At 45.4% G+C, this 24,156-nt stretch overlaps 1 protein-coding gene across 1 annotated transcript in view; it reads right to left on the reverse strand.

Moving 5' to 3' along the window:
• Positions 1–24,156, reverse strand: part of insc (INSC spindle orientation adaptor protein) — a 150,976-nt gene that overhangs the window by 64,596 nt on the left and 62,224 nt on the right. The window contains 1 exon segment of the mRNA XM_078414706.1: positions 17,096–17,221. Coding sequence (XP_078270832.1) covers positions 17,096–17,221 — 126 coding nt within the window.

Genomic DNA, 24,156 nt, shown 5'->3' on the forward strand with positions numbered 1-24,156 from the left:
ATTAACAGTGGGACAGGCAGCATCTCTGGAGCGAAGGAATGGGTGACGTTTCAGGTCTGAAGAAGGGTTGTGACATGAAACGTCATCAATTGCTTCGCTCCAGTGAAGCTGCCTGTCCGGCTGCGTTACTCTGGCTTTTTGAGTCTCAAATGGAAGTCGCCTGGTCCAAATGCCTCTCATTCACCTTGTACAGAGGGCGGCACGGTGGCGTAGCGGTAGAGTTGCTGCCTTACAGCGAATGCAGCGCCGTCGACTCAGGTTCGATCCTGTCTACGGGCGCCGTCTGTACGGAGTTTGTACGTTCTCCCCGTGACCTGCGTGGGTTTTCTCCAAGATCTTTGGTTTCCTCCCACACTCCAAAGACGTGCAGGTTTGTAGGTTAATTGGCTGGGCAAATGTAAAATTGTCCCTAGTAGGATCGTGTTAATGTGCGGGGATCGCTGGGCGGCGCGGACCCGGTGGGCCGAAGGGCCTGTTTCTGCACTGTATCTCTAAATCTAAAAAAAAAAAAAAATCTACCCCCATCAATGAGGATTTGAGGGCCCTGATTATCAATAACACAGAGACAAAGGTGAAATGTTAGAGAGGCCAAGCTTTCAAAACTTCATGTTATGCTTTGCAAAGTCACAGAAGAGACCACTGAAAGGATTGCTAAATGTAATTAATTACTTTTCATTAAATACTCATTTAATAATGTAACTTCAGAAATGAATGTTTTATCTGGAACGTAGAACAATACCGCACAGCGACAGGCCCTTCAGGCCAAACACAATGCCAAGAGTATCTATCTCCATGTGATCCATATCCCTCCATTCCCCACATCCATGTACCTATCCAAAAGCCTCTTAAATGCAACTACTCTATCTGCCTCCACCACCATCCCTGGCAGCGCGTTCCAGGCACCCACCAGCCTCTGTGTGAAACACTTGCCCCACAAATCTCCTTTAAACCTTTACCCTTCTCATCTTCTTTTAATCATGGGGGTGATCGTTCCCAAAACTCTGAAGAAGGGTCGAGTATCGAAGTTGGGAGGTCATTTTGCAGCTGAGTAAGACGTTGGTGAGGTCACATTTAGAGTAATGTGTTCAGTTCTGGGAACCATGTTATAGGAAAGATGTTGGCTAGCTAGGAAGGGTACAGAGAAAATTTACGAGGATGTTGCCAGGACTAGAGGGTCTGAGCATCAGTATAGTGGTGCTGGCTCGAAGGGCCGAATGGCCTCCTCCTGCACCTATTTTCTATAGGGAGAGGTTGAGTAGGCTGGGACTCTATTCCGTGGAGCACAGGAGAATGAGGGGTGATCTTATACAGAGGTATATAAAATCATGAGAGGTCATAAATCATAAGAACAGGTAGATTTATTTATTTTTTAGAGATACAGCGCGGAAACAGGCCCTTCGGCCCACCGAGTCCGCGCCGCCCAGCGATCCCCGCACATTAACACTATCCTACACACACTAGGGACAATTTTTACATTTACCCAGTCAATTAACCTACATACCTGTACGTCTTTGGAGTGTGGGAGGAAACCGAAGATCTCGGAGAAAACCCACGCAGGTCACGGGGAGAACGTACAAACTCCGTACAGACGGCGCCCGTAGTCAGGATCGAACCTGAGTCTCCGGCGCTGCATTCGCTGTAAGGCAGCAACTCTACCGCTGCGCCACCGTCCCGCCACAGAGTCTCTTGCCCAGAGTAGGTGAATCGAGGACCAGAGGACATAGGTTTAAGGTGAAGGGGGAAAGATTTAATAGGAATCTGAGGGGTAACCTTTTCACATAAAGGGTGGTGGGTGTATGGAACAAGCTGCTAGAATGGATAGGACAGGTTTGGAGGGATATGGACCAAAGATGGGCAGATAGGACTAGTTTAGCTGGGACTTTGTTGGCCCGTGTGCGCAAGTTGGGCCGAAGGGCCTTTTTCCACGATGTATCACTCTATGACTCTTAAAGGTTCTGACCCGAAATGTCACCTATTCCTTTTCTCCACAGATACTGCCTGACCCTTTGAGTTACTCCAACATTTTGTGTCTATCTAACATCGGCTGACTCGACATCCAAATTTAACATCTTCTATCAAGGCAACTTTTTAAAATTATTTGTGAAGCCAGGCATTAGACCTCCGAGGCACAGTGGTACAGCAGTAGAGCTGCTGCCTTACAGCACCAGAGAACTGGAATCAATCATGACTCCGGGTGCTGTGTGTACAGAGTTTGTACTTTCTCCCTGTCACCTGGGGCATGGGTTTTCTCAGAATGCTCCTGTTTCCCCCCACATCCCAAAGACGTGCAGTTTTGGCTGCAGTAAAGATTGTAAATTGTCCCTGGTGTCTAGGGTCGTGCTGGTGAATGGGGTGATCGGCGGTCGGCACAGGCTCATTGGGCCGAAGGGCCTTGTTTCCACACTGTAACTCTAAACTAACCTAAACAAAACATTTCTTTGAAGAGGTTTAACACATGTAAGACTTTACCTTGTGTAGGAAAATAACGGCAGATGCTGGTACAAATCGAAGGTATCACAAAATGCTGGAGTAACTCAGCAGGTCAGGCAGCATCTAGGAGAGAGGGAATGGGTGAAGTTTAGGGAGACCCATTCTTCAGACTGAAGAAGGGTCTCGACCCGAAACGTCACCCATTCCCTCTCTTCTAGATGCTGCCTGACCTGCTGAGTTACTCCAGCATTTTGTGATACCTAAGACTTTACCTTGGGCTGTATAAGAACTTGAAACTCCTGTGTATGGAGTACTGTGTGCAGTTTTGGTCTCCAAATTTGAGGAAGGATATTCTTGCTATTGAGGGTGTGCAGCGTTGGTTTACTAGGTTAATTCGCGGAATGGCGGGACTGTCATATGTTGAAAGACTGGAGCGACTAGGCTTGTATACACTGGAATTTAGAAGGATGAGAGGGGATCTTATCGACACGTTAGAGGCAGGAAACATGTTCCCAATGTTGGGGGAGTCCAGAACAAGGGGCCACCGTTTAAGAATAAGGGGTAGGCCATTTAGAACTGAGATGAGGAAAAACTTTTTCAGTCAGAGAGTTGTGAATCTGTGGAATTCTCTGCCTCAGAAGGCAGTGGAGGCCAATTCTCTGAATGCATTCAAGAGAGAGGTAGATAGAGCTCTTACGGATAGCGGAGTCAGGGGGTATGGGGAGAAGGCAGGAACGGGGTACTGATTGAGAATGATCAGCCATGATCACATTGAATGGTGGTGCTGGCTCGAAGGGCCGAATGGCCTCCTCCTGCACCTATTGTCTATTGTCTATTGTCTATTTTGAGAAGCATACTTCACAAATATTATAATAAATATTTGAAAGGAATATTTCAAACAAATTGAGAAACCTATTTCAAAAAATATGTTGGTTGCAGTCAACCAGAGAGCAGTGCTGAGCTACTATCTACCTCTTTGATGACCCTCGGACTCTTCTTGGTCGGACTCCTCCTGCACCTATTGTCTATTGTCTATAGCAGGAACACAGTACATACTGCTTTCTGTGGTGCAGCTAGGCTTCAAAAATAAATGAGCAGGAAGATGAAGTGAGAGTTGGAAGCACTGAAATACACACTCGCCTGGAAGGAGCGACACTTTCATGGCACAGACTGTTAATTCCAGGTCTTATGTTATAGAAAGATTTAATGAAGTACTAAATTAATATTGAAATAACAGGAGCAGAATGAAATAGTCAGAGCGTCATAGATTCATACAGCATGGAAACAGGCCCTTCGGCCCAACTTGCCCATGCTGACCAAAGTGCCCCATCTATACTAGTCCCATCTACCTGCATTTGGCCCATATCCTTCTAAACCTTTCCTATCCGTATACCTGTCCAAACATCTTATCAATGTGGTTGTCGTACCTGCCTGAACAACCTCCTCTGGCAGCCTGTTCCATATACCCATCACCATGTGAATGGATAATATGGATATATGTAGTTTATATATGATAATGTGTCAAATTACATAATATGATTATCATGTCATATTATTATTTTTGATAATTACGATAATTATAATATTATTGTAATAATTCCAAAATGGCGGCGCTGCCATAGCAGCTGCAGCTTACCTGCGGTCCATTTGTCTATATGTTTTGTTGTTTTTTTGTGTCTTAATTGTCGATGTGATGTGGTGTTTTTGTGTTTGTGTACTATGTGTGGGTGTGGGGGGGAGGGGGGGGACTGTAAAATTGTAAATATGTGTCCCTTCCGAACGGAGACCCGACCTTTGTTTTCTGGGTGTTGTCTCCGTTCCTGCTGCGGCCTACCATGGGCCCATCTCCTGGAGCTGGCGGCCTCCAGGGCTCTGGTTCGCAGAGCCCGCGGATCGGACTTACCATCAGCAGAGCCGGCCGTCTTCGGAGGCTGCGGGAGCGGCTGCGACTCGCCTTAGGCTCGGGCCGCGTGGATGCCGACATCGGGAGCTCCGGCAGCGGCAGCGTGTTCGCCCGCCCCGGATCGCAGGGCTTGGGTCGGCCCGCCGCGGACCGTCCGGCGCGGCCTGCAACCACAACAACCTGACCGCGGGAGAAGACGGCAGGGGAAGGGAAAAGACATTTGTGGCCTTCCATCACAGTGAGGAGAGGACTGGAGGAGACTCACTGTGATGGATGTTTCTTTGATGGATGTTTCTTCTTTTTTTTGGTGCGTTTTTGGGGTTGTGTAATTTGCCTATTTTAATGCTTTATTGTGTAATCTGCCTATTTTAATGCTTTTATTGTTGGACTGTGGGTGACTGAATTTCGTCCAATTTGGATGACAAATAAAGCTATCTTGAATCTTGAATCTAATGATGATAATTATAATAATTATGATAATAATGATTATATTTATGATCATAATAAATTCTTTCCCACACCTGCAATCAGTCTGAAGAAGGGTCCCGACCCTGAAAGTCACCTGTCTGTGTTCTTCAGGGATGCTGCCTGACTGCCTGAGTTACTCCAGCACGTCCCTTTAATTTTCCAGTAGTTTATTTATCTTGAACTGTTCCTTTAAACCAGAGCGTGTTTAAATCAAAGCACAGAACGTATGCCCGGAAAAAGACAAGGGTAATCCTGAGAAAGCCCGTAAAACAGTTGCGACATTTAAAAACAAGAAGTTAAGCGTACAAGGCATTAACTGATCTCTCCGACAAAGGGGTTTGGAGTGGGGGCGGTTAATCTTCCTGTCAGTAACACCATTCAAGGTCAGTCAATGTCACAATTGCAACTGAAGGGGCATTGCTCTTCATGTGATAGGACTTAAGAAGAAAAGTTTTGAAAAGTTCAAAGCTTTTTCAAACCTTCCCCTGTTCAGTTTGGGTGGAGGCCAGATGCTAATCCATAATAGGTTCATAAGTCATAGGAGCAGAATTAGGCCATTCAGCCCATCAAGTCTACTCCGCCATTCAATCATGGCTGATCTGTCTTTACCTCTCAACCCCATTCTCCTGCCTTCTCCCCGTAACCCCTGACACCCGCACTAATCTGGAATCTATCCACTTCCGCCTTAAAAATATCAATTGACGGCCTCCAGAGTCTTCTGTTGGCAATGAATTCCACAGTTGTGGAATACAATCTAGTGTCAAGAGGAAAGCTGACAAGCTGTATCACCCATTTACCTGGTGGGGGGCGTATGGGACAAGGTACCAGGAGCGCTAGTTGAGGCAGCTACTATATCAACATTGAAAAGACATCAGCAGAAGCTGGAGGTGGATTTCACAAGATGCCAACTATTCCGCACTGTTTCAACACAATCGATATGTTGGCTCTCCAGTGAAGCTCACACCTCATGAGAAGATTAAAAACAATAGACAATAGACAATAGGTGCAGGAGTAGGCCATTCAGCCCTTCGAGCCAGCACCACCATTCAATGTGATCATGGCTGATCATTCTCAATCAGTACCCCGTTCCTGCCTTCTCCCCATACCCCCTGACTCCGCTATCCTTAAGAGCTCTATCTAGCTCTCTCTTGAATGCATTCAGAGAACTGGCCTCCACTGCCTTCTGAGGCAGAGAATTCCACAGATTCACAACTCTCTGACTGAAAAGGTTTTTCCCCATCTCCGCTCTAAATGGCCTACCCCTTCTTCGTAAACTGTGGCCCCTGGTTCTGGGCTCCCACTGCTTTCAGGAAGCTGTACACCTTGCTTTTAACCCTGCTACTTTGAACCAACTGCAGATTGTTTCCCAGTGCTTGGAATCTTGGCAATTAAAAGATGACAAAGGTTGGGTCAGTCAGATAAGCAGGATTATTGCACTGTGTAAATGACTGGAGTACTTTCCACGAGTCTAATAACTCACCAGCCCTTCCACCACCAGCCCGACAGAACAAGGAACAGTACAGCACAGGAACAGGCCCTTCAGCCCACAATATCCATGCCCAACATATAACCATATAACAATTACAGCACGGAAACAGGCCCGTTCGGCCCTACCAGTCCACGCCGACCACTTTCTCTGACCTAGTCTTATCTACCTGCTCTCAGACCTTAACCCTCCAATCCCCTCCCATCCATATACCTATCCAATTTACTCTTAAATAATGCCAAGTTCAATTAATCCCCTCTGCCTGCAAGTAAGTGATCCATTTCCATCCAACTACATCTTTTTTATCAGTGATTTAGAACTGATTTTATCACTTCCGACTTTCTGCCTTCCGCATCCTCCGACCTTATCGTCTCCCAGCCACACACAGCCTGGTTTTACCTTCTCCCCAAAATCCACAAACACAACTGCCCTGGCAGACCCATTGTTTCTGCCTGCTCCTGTCCCACTGAGATTTCCACATACATCCACTCCATCCTATCCCCCCAGTCCAATCTCTCCCGACCTATGTCCAAGATACCCCACATGCCCTTCATACCTTTAATGGCTTCCGCTTTCCGAGCCCCCACTCCCTCATCATTCAGCCACACTACACCTCCACCTCCACTCTACACCATCCATTTTCCCTCTACTAACACTCTACTCCGCCCAGCGGAGCTGGTCCTCACCCTCAACAACTTCTCCTTTGATTCTTCTAACTTCCTCCAAGTCCAAGGTGTAGCTCTGGGCACCCACATGGGCCCCAGCTATGCCTGCCTCTTTGTAGGGTACGTTGAACAATCCCTGTTCCAGGCGTACACTGGCCCCATCCCCGAACTTTATCTCTGTTATATTGATGATTGCCTCCTGCACCCATGCAGAACTCATGGACTTCATCCACTTCACCACCAATTTCCATCCTGCACTCAAATTTACTTGGACCATCTCCGACACCTCCCTCCCCTTTCATGATCTCACAGTCTCCATCAAAGGAGATAGACTATTGAGTGACATCTGTTACAAACCCACTGACTCCCACAACTATCCCGACTACACTTCTTCCCACCCTGCTTCCTGCAAAGACTCTATCCCCTACTCCCAATTCCTCCGTCTACGCCGCATCTGCGCCCAAGATGAGGTGTTCCACACTAGAACATCTGAGATGTCCTCATTCTTTAGGGAACGGGGGTTCCCCTCTTCCATCATAGATGAGGCCCTCACTCGTGTCTCCTCGGTACCCCGCAGCTCCGCCCTTGCTCCCCCTCCCCCAAGTCACAACAGAGGCAGAGCTCCCCTAGTCCTCACCTTCCACCCCATCAGCCGTCGCATCAACACATAATCCTCTGACATTTCCACCACCTCCAACGGGATCCCACCACGAGCCACATCTTCCCATCTCCACCCCTATCTGCCTTCCACAGAGAACGTTCCCTCTGCATCTCCCTGGTTAACTCATCCCTTCCCACCCAAACCACCCCCATCCCCAGGTATCTTCTCCTGCAACCACAGAAGATGCAGCACCTGTCCCTATACCTCCTCCCTTGACCCCAACAGTCCTTTCAGGTTAGGCAGAGGTTCACTTGCACCTCCTCCAACCTCATCTACCGTATCCGTCGTTCAAGATGCGGACTCTTATACATCGGCGAGACCAAACGTAGACTGGGCGATCGTTTCGCTGAACACCTTTGCTCAGCCCGCCTGAACCAACCTTCTCTCCAAAGATGCTGCCTGTCCTGCTGTCATTCCAGCTTTTTGTGTCTATCTTCAGTCTGGACCAGCATCTGCAGTTACTTCCGACAACTATATCCCTTCATCTGCTTCACATCCTCTCCTTATCTCCTTGTCTTCTTTTCATCTCTGGTCTTTATCCACCCATCTGCCAACCAGCCCCCCACCCTCCACCCCCCCCCCCGTCCCCATCCCTCGCCCCCTCCCCTGTATCCACCTATCACTCGCCAGACTTTGTTTGGCCCCCACCTCTCCTTTCCAGCTTTCCCTGCCCAACTCCATCAGTTTGAAAAAGGGTCCCGATCTGAAAATAACTGCAGATGCTGGTACAAATCGAAGGTATTTATTCACAAAGTGTTGGAGTAACTCAGCAGGTCAGGCAACATCTCAGGAGAGAAGGAATGGGTGACGTTTCAGGTCGAGACCCTTCTTCAGACTGAAACGTCACCCATTTCTTCTCTCCTGAGATGCTGCCTGACCTGCTGAGTTCCTCCAGCACTTTGTATTTTGATCATTATCCTTGTACCTATTGGTCTATATTTACAGAATCCTTTCAGTGAATACTGTTGGCAAATGAAGCAAGTGGATTCTTACAGTAGTTAAATCAACAAGTTCACTGCAAATTAATTGCCGGAGCCTATGTCTAGACGAAATATCCAGTAAATCAGATTTAAGAACCTCAAAAAGAATATTACTTAATCATTCTAACAACTAGCATTTGAATGAAAAGGAAAAAAAATGGATCCTGACTCTTTGTGAGAAATATACTATTTCTGTTTTGAACAAGATTCTATTTCTTTGTCAGTGAGCAATCAGAGTTTGTCTCGCAAACCATGACCCACAAAGCCCCCGGAGTGACGCTCGAAATATGTGTGACCCACTCCAGTGACTGCAATTATAGTGGAGGGCAGCAGATTTTAAATCAATAAATAAAAGGCAAGCTTTATCCTGCATTAGGTAAGTGATTTGTACAAGCAAGAACTGGTTCAAATACAGCACAAACTCAAATTTCGGCAAACTAATTAACACATTATACTTCCTTTTAAATGTGTTTAGTTTAGTTTAGTTTAGTTTAGTTTAGTTTAGTTTAGTTTAGTTTAGTTTAGTTTAGTTTAGAGATACAGTGCAAAAACAGGCCCTTCAGCCCTCCGAGTCCACGCCGACCAGTGATCCCCGCACATTAACACTATCCTATACACACTGGGGACAACTTACAATCATACCAAGTAAAATTAGCCTACAAATGAATGAATGAATGAATGAATGAATGAATGAATGAATGAATGAATGAATGAATGAATAAGTTTATTGGCCAAGTATGTGCATATACAAGGAATGTGCCTTGGTGCATTTTTGTTCGTCTTTGGAGTGTGGGAGAAAACCCACGCAAGTCACGGGGAGAACGTGCAAACTCCGTACTGACAGCACCTGTAGTCAGGATTGAACCCGGGTCTCTGGAGCTGCAAGGCAGCAGCTATACCACTGCGCCACCATGCCGCCCTTTTTGTTTCCCTCTTCATGAGTTTGCATATTAATAAAAGTATTTGCACCTGCACACTCACACAGCTCTTCATCTTGTTCCAAGGTACTCATATTAGAGCTTCTAGTCACTGCAGATTCTACGGTACAACACTAAACCACAGATAACAAGATCTTGGAATTGCAGCGCTGAGGGGTGTTGGGATTAAGATAAATGATCCAGATCAATTATCTGATCGGAGTGTGAAAGAAAAACCAAATTAGCCTCAATCTGTGAGCAATTACCACATCTGGTTCGTTTAACTTTGAGTACAGTCGCAGAGTCACACATAGAAGATAGACACAAAACGCTGGAGTAACTCAGCGTGTAAGGCAGCCACTCTGGAGAAAAGGAATAGGTGATGTTTCGGGTCGAAACACTCTTTCAGACTCAATTTTTGTACGCAAGTTCCAAGGATGAGATTTCAAGTTCAAAGCTTTTGACACAAAGCTTTTTTTGTTAGGGCGGCACGGTGGCGCAGCGGTAGAGTTGCTGCTTTACAGCGAATGCAGCGCCGGAGACCCAGGTTCAATCCTGACTACGGGTGCTGCCTGTACGGAGTTTGTACGTTCTCCCCGTGACCTGCGTGGGTTTTCTCCAAGATCTTTTTTTTCCTCCCACACTCCAAAGGCGTACAGGTATGTAGGTTAATTGGCTTGGTAAGTGTAAAAATTGTCCCTTGTGGGTATAGGATAGTGTTATTGTGCGGGGATCGCTGGTCGGCGCGGACCCGGTGGGCCGAAAGGGCCTGTTTCCGCGCTGTATCTCTGAACACAGAAGCAGGTGTACTAGCAGCTACGCCTCTTGCGTTGGGCATGGGTTATAGATGAGCTGCAATCTCACCCAGTTCAACACCATACAAGCTGAACCCATCGTCTGTGATCCCTTGGGCAAACTCTGCTTCCTTCCCATCTATCCCAGCTCCCTCACTAGTAACTCATCGAGGTTGAACAGACCCAGTCAAAGGCTTTGAACTCAGATCTAAACCTACATTGTTTCTTCAGAAATACCGTGTGCTATCTGTACAATATTAAGGTCACGAGGTCATAAGTGATAGGAGCAGAATTGGGTCATTCGGCCCATCAAGTCTACACAGCCATTCAATGATGGCTGGACTACCTCTCCCTCCTAACCCCATTCTCCAGTCTTCTCCCCATAACCTTTGATACCCGTACTAATCAACCGGACTATTGATCTAACTCAAAAGGCAGTGGAGGCCGATCCTCTGGATGCTTACAAGAGAGAGTTAGATAGAGCTCTTAAAGATAGCGGAGTCAGGGGGTATGGGGAGAAGGCAGGAACAGGGCACTGATTGTGGATGATCAGCCATGATCACAGTGAATGGCGGTGCTAGCTCAAAGGCCCGAATGGCCTACTCCTGCACCTATTGTCTATCGTCTATTGTCTATTATCTCAGGCATACCAATGAAATCTTTATCCATGTGAAACATCAGCTTGATCTTCGAGTCATACAGCACAGAAACACGCCCCTCAGCCCAACTCATCAAGGCTGTCCAATGGTGAAGCAAAATACTTCAGATTGCGCAGCAATCTTGCACCATTCTGTTGTTTTGCACTCATCATACACTTATTATCATATCATATCATATCATATCATATATATACAGCCGGAAACAGGCCTTTTCGGCCCACCAAGTCCATGCCGCCCAGCGATCCCCGTACATTAACACTATCCTACACCCACTAGGGACAATTTTTACATTTACCCAGCCAATTAACCTACATACCTACAGTTGAAGAAGGGTCTCGACCCGAAACGTCACCCATTCCTTCTCTCCCGAGATGCTGCCTGACCTGCTGAGTTACTCCAGCATTTTGTGAATATACCTACATTATTGTTGTATTTATCATTAGTGCATAGTCATACAGCACAGAAACAGGCCTTCCGGGCCAAGTTACCCATGGCAACCAAGGTGCCTCATCAACACTAGTTCCACCTGCCCACGTATGACCCACATCCTTTAAAATCTTATGCACCGTACAGCCAAAACATTATGACCACTGACAGGCAAAGGGAATAACATTGATTATCTTGTTACAATGGCACCTGTCAAGGGGTGGGATATTTTAGGCAGCAAGTGAACAGTCAGTTCTTGAAGTTGATGTGTTGGATGCAGGAGAAATGGGCAGGAGTAAAGACCTGAGCGACTTTGACAAGGGCCAAATTGTTATGGCCAGATGACTGGGTCAGAGCATCTCTGAAACGGCAAGGCTTGTGGGGTGCTCCCGGTCAGCAGTGGTGAGTACCTACCGACAGTGGTCCGAGGAGGGACAAACCACAAACTGGCGACAGGGTGTTGGGCGCCCAAGGCTCATCGATGCACAAGGACAACGAAGGGTCTCCCGTCTGGTCCGAACCGACAGAAGGTCGACTGTGGCACAAGTCACAGAAAATTGTAATGGTGATCACGGGAGGAATGTGTCACAATACACAGTGCATCGCACCCTGCTGCGTATGGGGCTGCACACGGAGGACCAACAGCATATTAGGCAGGTGGTCATAATGTTTTGGTTCATCAGGTCATAATGTTTTAGCTGATCCGTGTATATCCATGTAGCTGTCCAAATGTCTTAAATATTATTATAATACCTGCCTCGACTACCTCCTCTGGCAGCTCGTTCTATATATCCACCACCCTCTGTGTGAATAATTAGCCCCTCAGGTTCCTTTTAAATCTTTCCCCTCTCACCTTAAACCTATGCCCTCTGGTTCTTGATTCCCCTACTCTGCATAAAAGACTGTGCATTCACCTTAACTATTCCCCTCACCTTTATAGGATCACCCCTCATCTTCCTACACTCCAAGGAATAGTCCTGGCCTGCCCAACTTCTCCCTGTAGCCCTGTATCCTTGTAAATACTGTTTACTTTGTGAGCTTCATCTGAACAAGGAACTTCATTGTGTGTCTGACAATTAATCGGTCTGAATGTCTCACACACCCTTACCACACCATTACTGGCTGTCCCTTCATAAGTACCCAGGGCAAGTTGTAAACAAAAAGGTGCAACAAGGTGTTCCTTGCTGTTGGTATCTATGATATTGATGAACCATTCACCTCATTGGAGACCCTCAGACTATCTTTAATCAGACTTTACCTTGCACTGAGCGTCGTTCCCTTTATTGTGTATCTGTGTACACTGTGGACGGCTCGATTGTAATTGTGTATAGTCTGGTTAGCACATTACAAAAGCTTTTCACTGTACACGTGACTATAAACTAAACTAAACTAAACTAACTAATCATAGAAACATAGAAAGTAGGTACAGGAGTAGGCCATTCGGCCCTTCGAGCTGCACCACCATTCAATATATGTAGGTTAATTGGCTGGGTAAATGTAAAAATTGTCCCTAGTGGGTGTAGGATAGTGTTAATGTACGGGGATCGCTGGGCGGCACGGACTTGGAGGGCCGAAAAGGCCTGTTTCCGGCTGTATATATATGATATGATATGATAATATGATCATGGCTGATCATCCAACTCAGTATCCTGTACCTGCCTTCTCTCCATACCCCCTGATCCCTTTAGCCACAAGGGCCACATCTAACTCCCTCTTAAATATAGCCAATGAACTGGCAGAGAATTCCATCATCATTCTATAAACCATTTAAGCCGATTACGTACCTGACCACCTAATTTAATTAATAAACTTTATTTTTTAAACGTTTGCAATCTATCGGTGATATTAAAAATTCTTAGATATTTGAAAGTCTATTTTTTAACCTTTAGCGGTATCAGTAGCTATACCCATTCCAACCATCACAGCAGAAGCAAGGCATGTTGCTCCTGTATTTCAATCAGAATTGATTTAATGCCATACTTTCAGTTCATAAGTTCTAAAACTCATTGACATTTCTTGTTTAGACATTTGAACAACCAGAGGGAAATTGGTTGCTATAGTAACTTAAATTGCACATTTGCTAAGCAAAGAAAGGTTGCTGGCCGAGACATTTAGGCAACTAAAGTGCACAGCTCGGTAGCTTTGAAACAATGCAATGATGGCAGGCTGCTGGAATAGCCAGTCGCTCAAACATCTTATGCATCCACCGTCCTTTAATGCTGACGACCTCCTCCACAGTTAATTAAAACTGCCCAGGATTCTAACTTTGAAAACAGTTTGACTGCCACTTGACAGTAGAGTCCTGAGGGACTAATTCTTTATCTTTTGCTCTTTGACTTAGAAATCAATGGACAGTGAGCCTGAAACAGTGGAAATCAAATTAAGAACAATCTAGACTTTGGACTTTAGAGATACAGCGTGGAAACAGGCCCTTCGGTCCACCGAGTCTGTGCTGACCAATGATCTACTAGCTCTATCCCACAGTCTAGGGACAATTTACAATATTTTACTAAAGCCAATTAGCCTAAGTCTTTGGGATGTGGCGGGAAACTGGAGCACCTAGAGGAAACCCACGTAAATCACAAGGAGAACGTACAAAGTCCGTACAGACAGCACCTGTAGTCAGGATCGAACCCTGGTCTCTGGCGCTGTAAGGCAGCAACTCTACCACTGCACCACCGTGCCGCCCCAAAAACATAAAGGTGGAGGCGAGGTCGGATGACCGTGAGGGTAATATTATTCACTTGATTTAGTTACAGTGACCACCGGGCCTAGTTCAGCATTGAGCCCGTTGCCCAACATTGGGACCTTGCCCTGCACACATGGGCAATTCAAGCATTCACCTCGGGACTGCTGCAGTGACCGCAGTGACCCAGCTCCCACCCGCTCTCCCAGGCAATGTATCCCAGGTATCAATCCATCATGCCTTACTGTCACCCACGCGCACACTGCGTAGATCACACATGCACGAGTCGCCAAAAAAGTCCAGGCGCTGGATGTACTGGAGCGGCTCCCGATAGGGTTGCCAACTTCCTCACTCCCAAATAAGGGACAAAAGGTGACATCACCGCTCCGTGCCCCACGTGACCTCACCCACCCATCGGCCATATGCTCCCGCTCCACCAATGGCGACCCCCAGGGCCAGGAGGCGGGTTGCTATGCAACCTTCATTAGATGGCGCCCGGGCCTCCAGACCTACACTGTCCGGGCCTACACTGTCCGGGCCCACAGTGTCCAGGCCTATAGCGTCGGGGGCCTATAGTGTCCGGGCCTACAGCGCCCCCCAGGCCTAATACGGGACAAGGGCGGTCCGGCACGTGACAAATCAATTTAGCCCAAAATACATGATGTCCCGGCTAATACGGGACAGTTGGCAACCCTAGCTCCCGATCCAGGTAAGCCCCAGGCTGGGGCAGGGCCTCCTCCATCGTCCTTCACTGGCTCGACCCGCCGACAGACATCCCTCTCCTCTCCTCACCCAACTGCCTCTGTGTTCCGGGGGCACCTCGTGCAGTCAACCTTGAAGGCGCTGGAGGCAATACCCTAGTTCCTCTCTTACTGGCCCACTCCTCGCGTCCGTCGTCGCCAGCGGCTTCCTCCTCCTCAGCTCTCCGAGCCTCTCCCCGCCGGGCCTTCTGTCTTCCAGCCGCCAAGTCTTCCGGGCGGATTCCCGGCACACACGGCATCCCAGGAGCCTGCTGCCCCAGCACTCACCACTCTTAATGAGAAGATCCCATTCATCTCCCCACCAAATCTAACTTCAATTTCAATTTTAGCGAGACGCTACTTGGAAAGTATAAATGCAAACAACTAACTGGCCTGAAAAAAACAGGCTCCACAATTAAGAATATGATCGCCAACATTGTGGATTTGGATGGTGAATCTGTGGAATTCATTGCCACAGACAGCTGTGGAGGTCAAGTCAGTGGATATATTTAAGGCAGGGATAGATAGATTCTTGATTTGTACAGGTGTCAGGGGTTATGGGGAGAAGGCAAGAGAATGGGGTTCGATGGGAGAGATAGATCAGCCATGATTGAATGAGTAGACTTGATGGGCCGAATGGCCTAATTCTGCTCCTATCACTGATGAACATGGAAGGTATTTATTTCACAAAATGCTGGAGTAACTCAGCAGGTCAGGCAGCATCTCAGGAGAGAAGGAATGGGTGACGTTTCGGGTCGAGACCCTTCTTCAGTCTGAAGAAGGGTCTCGACCTGAAACGTCACCCATTCCTTCTCTCCCGAGATGCTGCCTGACCCACTAAGTTACTCCAGCATTTTGTGAAATAAATACCTTCGATTTGTACCAGCATCTGCAGTTATTTTCTTACACTTATGAACATGGATTTTTTTTTAAACATGCAATGCAAGTTCCAATGTACAATTGCTCCAAATAAAACTAGCCATTTCAGCAGACTGCACACGGTGGTAAATCTGTGAAATACATTGCCATACAATGCTATGGAGGCCAAGTCAATGGATATTTTTAAGGCGGAGATAGATAAATTCTTGATTGGTACGGATGTCAGGGGTTGTGGGGGGAAGGCGGGAGAATGGAGTGAAGAGGGTGAGATAGATCGGGCATGATTGAATGGCAGGGTAGGTTTGATGGGCTGAATGGCCTAATTCTGCTCCAAAAACTTATGAACTTATTGACTTCAGTAGTTGTATCCTCTGTTAGCATCTGCTAACAGATTGACTTATTGACTTCAGTAGTTGTATCCTCTGTTAGCATCTGCTCCACTGAAGAAGGAACTTTGCGGGCAATTTTAGGATGAATCTCTGACCAGTGAAGACCATGCCATTACATACATGTGGACTGTTATAAATATTAATAACAGTGAACTCTCCACTCACCTAGGTGGAGGGAACATTATGATCATCCATGTTCTCCAGCGAAGCTGCCTAAGATGCTGAGTTACTCCAGCACTATGTGCCCTTTATTATAATTTTCTGCCGCATACTCCTCAGAGCCTTTTGAGGGACAGTCGGAGAGTGATTTCTATTCATTTAGTGTAGAGAATCAGCTTGTAAACAGGCCCTTCAGCCCACCTAGTCCATGCTGACTATCGATCCCCCGTTCACCCTAGTTCCATGTTATCCCACTTTCTCATCCACTGCCCTTACACTAGGGGCAGTTTACAGAGGGACAATTAACCCACAAACCTGCACATCCAAGGGACGTGAGAGGGAACCGGAGCACCCGGGGGAAAGTCATCCAGTCACAGGGAGAACATGCAAACTCCACACACACAGCACCCAAGGTCGGGATCAAGCCCGGGTCTCTGGCACTGTGAGGCAGCTGTGCCACCGTGCCACCATTTCTTCATGATTCCAGTGTGAGATGATAAAAAACCAAAATGAATTGAAATACATTTTTTGGAGCTGTTGCAAATATTTTACAAAACACCCTTTTGCTCAGTTACCTCTTTTTGTTTGGTAATAATTACCTGTCTAGTGCTGGTGACACAACATCTAATTGTCACATTCAGAAGCTCCAAATGCAGTGAATATTATTCAAATCAGGACTCTCAAGGTGTAGTTGCAATATAATGAACAGGTTCAAATATGAGCAGAATTGAATTCACTTAATTACAGCAATTGCATTGACTTGATTTTCTTCTGATGTTGAGAGCAAGGTCGCTCACTCTCTTCAAGGTTCAGAACAAAGGCTGCTCACATTGATATGAATTCCACAGCCTACCTTTTCCAGCTCACGGATGCCTTCTTCCACAACACATATTGATGCCAGTGCTCTCAGGGCAAGGGTATGTAAATAACAAGGAGCCTCTTGCCTGCACAGTTTGAAGAGCACTGCGACCCCTCCTTCCTGAAACAGAGAGAAAACATTCAGACACAGTGAAACATAGAGTCTCAGAGTCATAGAGTCTTAGAGTCTACACTAAAACATTCAGACACTGTGAAACATAGAGTCTCAGAGTCACAGACTGATACAGTGTGGAAACACGATGTGCCCTCACCGGCCAACATGTCCCAGCTACACTAATTCTTGCTATTGAGGGCGTGCAGCGTAGGTTTACTAGGTTAATTCCCGGAATGGCGGGACTCTCATATGTTGAAAGACTGGAGCGACTAGGCTTGTATACACTGGAATTTAGAAGGATGAGAGGAGATCTTATCGAAACATATAAGATTATTAAGGGGTTGGACACGTTAGAGGCAGGAAACATGTTCCCAATGTTGGGGGAGTCCAGAACAAGGGGCCACAATTTAAGAATAAGGGGTAGGCCATTTAGAACCTAGATGAGGAAAACCTTTTTCAGTCAGAGAGTTGTGAATCTGTGGAATTCTCTGCCTCAGAAGGCAGTGGAGGCCAATTCTCTGAATGCATTCAAGAGAGAGCTAGATAGAACTCTTAAAGATAGCGGAGTCAGGGGGTATGGGGAGAAGGCAGGAACGGGGTACTGATTGAGAATGATCAGCCATGATCACATTGAATGGCGGTGCTGGCTCGAAGGGCCGAATGGCCTCCTCCTGCACCTATTGTCTATTGTCCATTGTCCCACCTTCCGGTGTTTGGTCCATATCTCTCCAAACCTGTCCTATCCATGTACCTGTCCAACTGTTTCTTAAACGATGGGATAGTCCCAGCCTCAACCACCTCCTCTGGCAGCTTGTTCCATACACCCACCACCCTTTGTGTGAAAAAGTTACCCCTCAGTTTCCTATTAAATAATTTCCCCTTCACCTTAAACCTATGCCCTCTGGTCCTCGATTCCCCTGCTCTGGGCAAGAGACTCTGTGCATCTACACGATCTATTCATCTCATGATTTTATACACCTCTACAAGATCACCCCACATCCTCCTGCGCTTCAAGAAATAAAGTCCCAGCCTACTCAACCTTTCCCTGTAGCTCGCACCCTTTAGGCCTGGCAACATCCTCGTAAATCTTCTCTGTAGCCTTTCCAGCTTGACATCTTTTCTATAACACGGTGCCCAGAACTGAACACAATATTCTAAATGCAGCTTCATCTTCATCTTCACATCTTCACAGATTGCTGTTCTGTTTGGTTAACACAACTAGCAATCAATTTAGTTTAGTTTAGTTTATTACCGAGGCACAGTGAAAAGCTTTTGTTGCGTGCTAACGAGTCAGCGGAAAGACGATACATGATTACAATCAAGCCATCCACGGTGTGTAGATACATGATAAAGGGAATAATGGTTAATGCATGGTAAAGTCTAATAAAGTCTGATTAAAGATAGTCCGAGGGCCTCCAATGAGGTAGATGGTCGCTCAGGACCGTTCTCTTGTTGGTGATAGGATGGTTCAGTTGCCTGATAACAGCTGAGAAGAAACTGTCCCTGAATTTGGAAGTATACATTAAACAGGATCGCGGACTGGAGGGATCTATAAATACAATTATCTTTTACTTAGGACCATGAACCAAACCTATTAAATCACCACCAGATTTTGTTCCACAGGAATAAAGCGTTCGTTTCTATGTTGCTTCACACAATTACATGGTCTTTTGCCAGAGTTCACAGGGCAAAAAACTAATTCAGTCACAAATCGATCTAATCTGTCAGGACATTGTTATCGAAGGGATCTGCCATAAGCGTTGCCTCATAAAGGCAGCCACACAACCTTGGCCACACTCTCATCTCGCTGCTACCACCGGGACTAAGGTATAGAAGCCTGGGAACCGTGACCGCCAGGTTCAAGAACAGCTTCTTCCCAGCAACCATTGGAGTCTTGAACACTGTACAGCACTAACCCGAGCATCTATGATCTTCCATGGACTGTGTCTTTGGTTGCACAGCGGACTTACGTTTTTTGTACGACAATGGTTCCCAGTGTTACTGTTATTAATATATTGCATTTTTGCTTATTTTATATTGATTGTCTGTGTGTTATCATATTTACCAGCCTGATGAGTTGCAGCAAGTAAGAATTTCATAATTCAGATGTCAGTAAGTGACAAATGAACACTCTCCACTCTCTTGATTTATGAGGGAAATCCCCACAAATTGTGGTTAAAGAAGATCATTCAACGTTAGTTTCTCCAGCTAATCATGGGTGGATTCCATGCCCTTGTGGAAATCCAGGTAATGCGTCTTGTTATATATTTGAAAGAGAGACCAAACTAATCAACATCAGTGTGTAAGAAGGAACTACAGATTTTAGTTTAGTTTAGTTTGGAGATACAGCGCGGAAACAGGCCCTTCGGCCCACCGGGTCCGCGCCGCCCAGCGACCCCCGCACACTAACACTATCCTACACCCACTGAGGACAATTTTTACATTTACCCAGCCAATTAACCTACAAACCTGTACGTCTTTGGAATGTGGGAGGAAACAGAAGATCTCGGAGAAAACCCACGCAGGTCATGGGGAGAACGTACAAACTCCGTACAGACAAGGTTTGTACATATAGACAAGGTTTGTACGTATCACTCTGTACAGATGCTGGTTTAAACCGAAGAACGACACATAAAGCTGGAGTCTCAGCGGGACCGGCAGCATCTCTGGAGAGAAGGAATGGGTGACATTTCGGGTCGAGAATCTTCTTCAGACTGAATCAACATCAGTATTGGGTGGATGAGGAGTGGACTTTTTAAGTCCATAGTCCTGCTTCAGGTTTTTCAGTTTCAGTTTTCAGTTTAGTCTATTGTCACGTGTACAGTGAAAAGCTTTTGTTGCGTGCTAACCAGTCAGCGGGAAAACAATACATGATTACAATCGTGCCATTTACAGTGTATAGATACATGATAAGAGAAACATGTTTAGTGCAAGGTAAAGTCAGCAAAGTCCGACCAAGAAGAGTCCGAGGGTCATCAAAGAGGTAGATAGTAGTTCAGCACTGCTCTCTGGTTGACTGCAACCAACATATTTTTTGAAATATGTTTCTCAATTTGTTTGAAATATTTCTTTCAAATATTTATTATAATATTTGTGAAGTATGCTTCTCAAAATAGACAATAGACAATAGACAATAGGTGCAGGAGGAGGCCATTCGGCCCTTCGAGCCAGCACCGCCATTCAATGTGATCATGGCTGATCATTCTCAATCAGTATCCCGTTCCTGCCTTCTCCCCATACCCCCTGACTCCGCTATCCTTAAGATCTCCATCTAGCTCTCTCTTGAATGCATTCAGAGAATTGGCCTCCACTGCCTTCTGAGGCAGAGAATTCCACAGATTCACAACTCTCTGACTGAAAAAGCTTTTCCTCATCTCAGTTCTAAATGGCCTACCCCTTATTCTTAAACTGTGGCCCCTTGTTCTGGACTCCCCCAACATTGGGAACATGTTTCCTACTCTAACGTGTCCAACCCCTTAATAATCTTATACGTTTCGATAAGATCTCCTCTCATCCTTCTAAATTCCAGTGTATACAAGCCTAGTCGCTCCAGTCTTTCAACATATGACAGTCCCGCCATTCCGGGAATTAACCTAGTAAACCTACGCTGCACGCCCTCAATAGCAAGAATATCCTTCCTCAAATTTGGAGACCAAAACTGCACACAGTACTCCAGGTGCGGTCTCACCAGGGCCCAATATCCGATTTGAATCTGAAACACTGGAGAAAGACACACAAGCTCGAAAGAGACACTGCCAGTAACCTGAACAAATAACTCCATGAAAGTTAATATTCATGAATGTTGAAATAGTTTAAGTTTACAAGCTAAGAACTTCAAAAGTCTACTTTGATATGCTCTGCTAATTAATAGAAATATTTCCATAATACATTTTAATGAAAATGATTACAACCTGAGTGAAGAATTAAATGCATTTCGGGTTATCATCCAAGTCACCAGTAATTACATTTCCAAGAAAGAACATGCCAATAAATCAAGGAAACGTGTTAATGAGATGTTAACGGGATAATAAATATGCCTCCCTTTCGCACAGTCTCGCTGCTCAATTCTATTTTCCTGAGCATCTTTACACAGGCCATGTTGTCTGCAAAGTACAAGATATCCTATTGATGTGGGAATAATATTCTCTTTACGTGTAAAACTACCAGACCTATGAATTACGGCAATAAGGTAAAAAGAAGCAAAATTAAAGCTTAAACTAATTCTAAAAGTGTGCTCAATTTCCAAGAGTCCATCTGTCCGCTTTTAAAGAGAATGTTGATGAACACTTACACAGCTAGAGCATCGTGACATATTTTAAGAGGGAAAAGTACATTTGGGAACCAAATAGTTCTTATTTGATATACTTAAGAGCATAGTAAGAGCGTGGTGTTTAGAGTGATATTGTGGATACAGGCCCTTTGGCCCAACTTGCCCACACCGGCCAACATAGAAACATAGAAAATAGGTGCAGGAGGAGGCCATTTGGCCCTTCGAGCCAGCACCGCCATTCATTGTGATCATGGCTGATCATCCACAATCAATAACCCGTGCCTGCCTTCTCCCCATATCCCTTGATTCCGCTAGCCCCTTGAACTCCATCTAACTCTCTTTTAAATTCATCCAGTGATTTGGCCTCCACTGCCCTCTGTGGCAGAGAATTCCATAAATTCACAACTCTCTGGGTGAAAAAGTTTTTTCTTACCTCAGTTTTAAATTGCCTCCCCTTTATTCTTAGACTGTTCCCAGCTACACTTGTCCCACCTGCCCACATTTGGCCCATATCCCTCCAAACCTGTCCTATCCATGTACCTGTCTGTTTCTTAAACGTTTGGATAGTCCCAGCCTCAACTACCTCCTCTGGCAGCTTGCTCCATGCACCCACCACCCTCTGTGTTTACTATAAACATTGCTCATCAAATTAAGAATACTGCCTGTCATGAATAAATCCTCAGTACAATCCAATTATGCCTCTTGGATCAGTGGTACAATATATGTAGTTAATGAATATATAGAGTGATGGCAATCTAACATCTACTGAAAGGAACCTGTGCCTTTGTATAGGTTGAACACAGTAGGTTTTATAGATCGATGCTGCTATATAACAAAATAACAATAAGCAGAGGTACTAGATCAAAAAATCGAGCATTTCTTCAATAATTTATGAACATTAGGTTACACATGTTAAGCTTTTGGCTGCAAATGTTAAATCTTTTAAGAGATTTCAGGAAATTACTGGTGTGGATAATATATTTCCGTACCATACAGTAAGTGCTCTAAGAAATCCCAACAGGGATGAGAATTTATACCTTTTGGTCCTCAAAGCAGGGAGCAGCTAATATATACACCAACGCTCCAGGTGAAACTCAGTCAGTGTCCTTGAAACTTCAGAACAACAGGATCCTCAGTTTTAGATTTTTAATTTATTTCAAAAACATCAGTTTAAACATACCAAATCAGTTATAAAGATTGGCCATCTCAAGATTATAATTTGTGCATTAATATTTTAATCTCTCCACACGCTGAACGTTTCTAACTGAAGCATTTCTTTAATGTAACAACTGCTTTCACAAGGCAAGGACAGAACTCTTCAGAACACAAGGAGGCATAAAGAGTCGCTCAGTCCGCCTGGACCTACCTGATCTCCCGGTTGCCAAACACTTTAATTCCCCTTCCTATTCCCAAACTGACCTTTCTGTCCTTGGTGTCAGAGTGAGGCCAAACGCAAATTGGAGGAACAGCACCTCATCTTTCATTTGGGCAGCTTACAGCCCAATGGTATGAATATTAATTTCACTAACTTCAAGTATACCTTGCATGTAGGTTAATTGGCTGGGTAAATGTAAAAATTGTCCCTAGTGGGTGTAGGATAGTGTTAGTGTACGGGGATCGCTGGGCGGCACGGACTTGGTGGGCCGAAAAGGCCTGTTTCTGGCTGTATATATATGATATGATGATATGATCCCCTCTCTCTTTGTCACTCCAAGGTCCCCACTGTCACCTAGCAAACACCTAATAGCCTGTTTCCTTTATCATCGTTACTTTTTTGCATATCTTTAATTCATTTTTTCTATATCTCTCTACATCACCGTCTATATCTCTTGTTTCCTTTCCCATGACTCTCAGTCTGAAGAAGGGTCTCGACCCGAAACGTCACCTATTCCTTTTCTCCAGAGATGCTGCCCGTCCCGCTGAGTTACTCCAGCACCCTGTGAAACGTCACCTATCCATGTTCTCCACAGATGCTGCCTGACCCACTGAGTTACTCCAGCACCCTGTGAAACGTCACCTATCCATGTTCTCCACAGATGCTGCCTGACCCGCTGAGTTAATCCAGTGTTTTGTATCTATCTTGGGCATAATGAACCATTCAGACCTTCAGTAATACTTTTCAATTCAAGAAGAATGTGCATGAGATTTCCCCTCAGCCCCCATTCACTATCATTGCGTTTCTCTTAATATGTAAAAAGTGCGATTCTCTTAATATGTAAAAATATCTTTGTCTAAGTCTTCCTTGCTGGAAATGAACCATTTTCTCAAAACTGAGCTCATGCAATTTCAGGAAAGCATCCTTTACCCAAATCATGGAGTGAATTAAAGTTTTATTAAAAAGCTATTTCTTGGTCTCTTCAATTAGTGACCACAAAGTCAAGCAGGAGCTCGGACCTCTCTGCTTCTGAAATCACAGGTTTGTTGTAAAAATCAATATATAGGAACTGAACCAAACATGCAAATACAGTGAGTCACACAGACACAATGAACTTTATGCCACTTGACTTGATATAAGAGAGGAAATGTGAAATATTTTTTTAAATTGGAGATCGGGCACTGCATCAAATTGAAACACAAATCACCCAGCTTTATTCCGTACAGGAGGATTGGTGCACTACTTTGTCCCTGTTGACTCATGTAGTTAAACCTTTCTTCCCCGCTCTGACTCACG

The sequence above is a fragment of the Rhinoraja longicauda genome, chromosome 18, assembly GCF_053455715.1.
Source record: "Rhinoraja longicauda isolate Sanriku21f chromosome 18, sRhiLon1.1, whole genome shotgun sequence".
Taxonomy (NCBI): domain Eukaryota; kingdom Metazoa; phylum Chordata; class Chondrichthyes; order Rajiformes; family Arhynchobatidae; genus Rhinoraja; species Rhinoraja longicauda.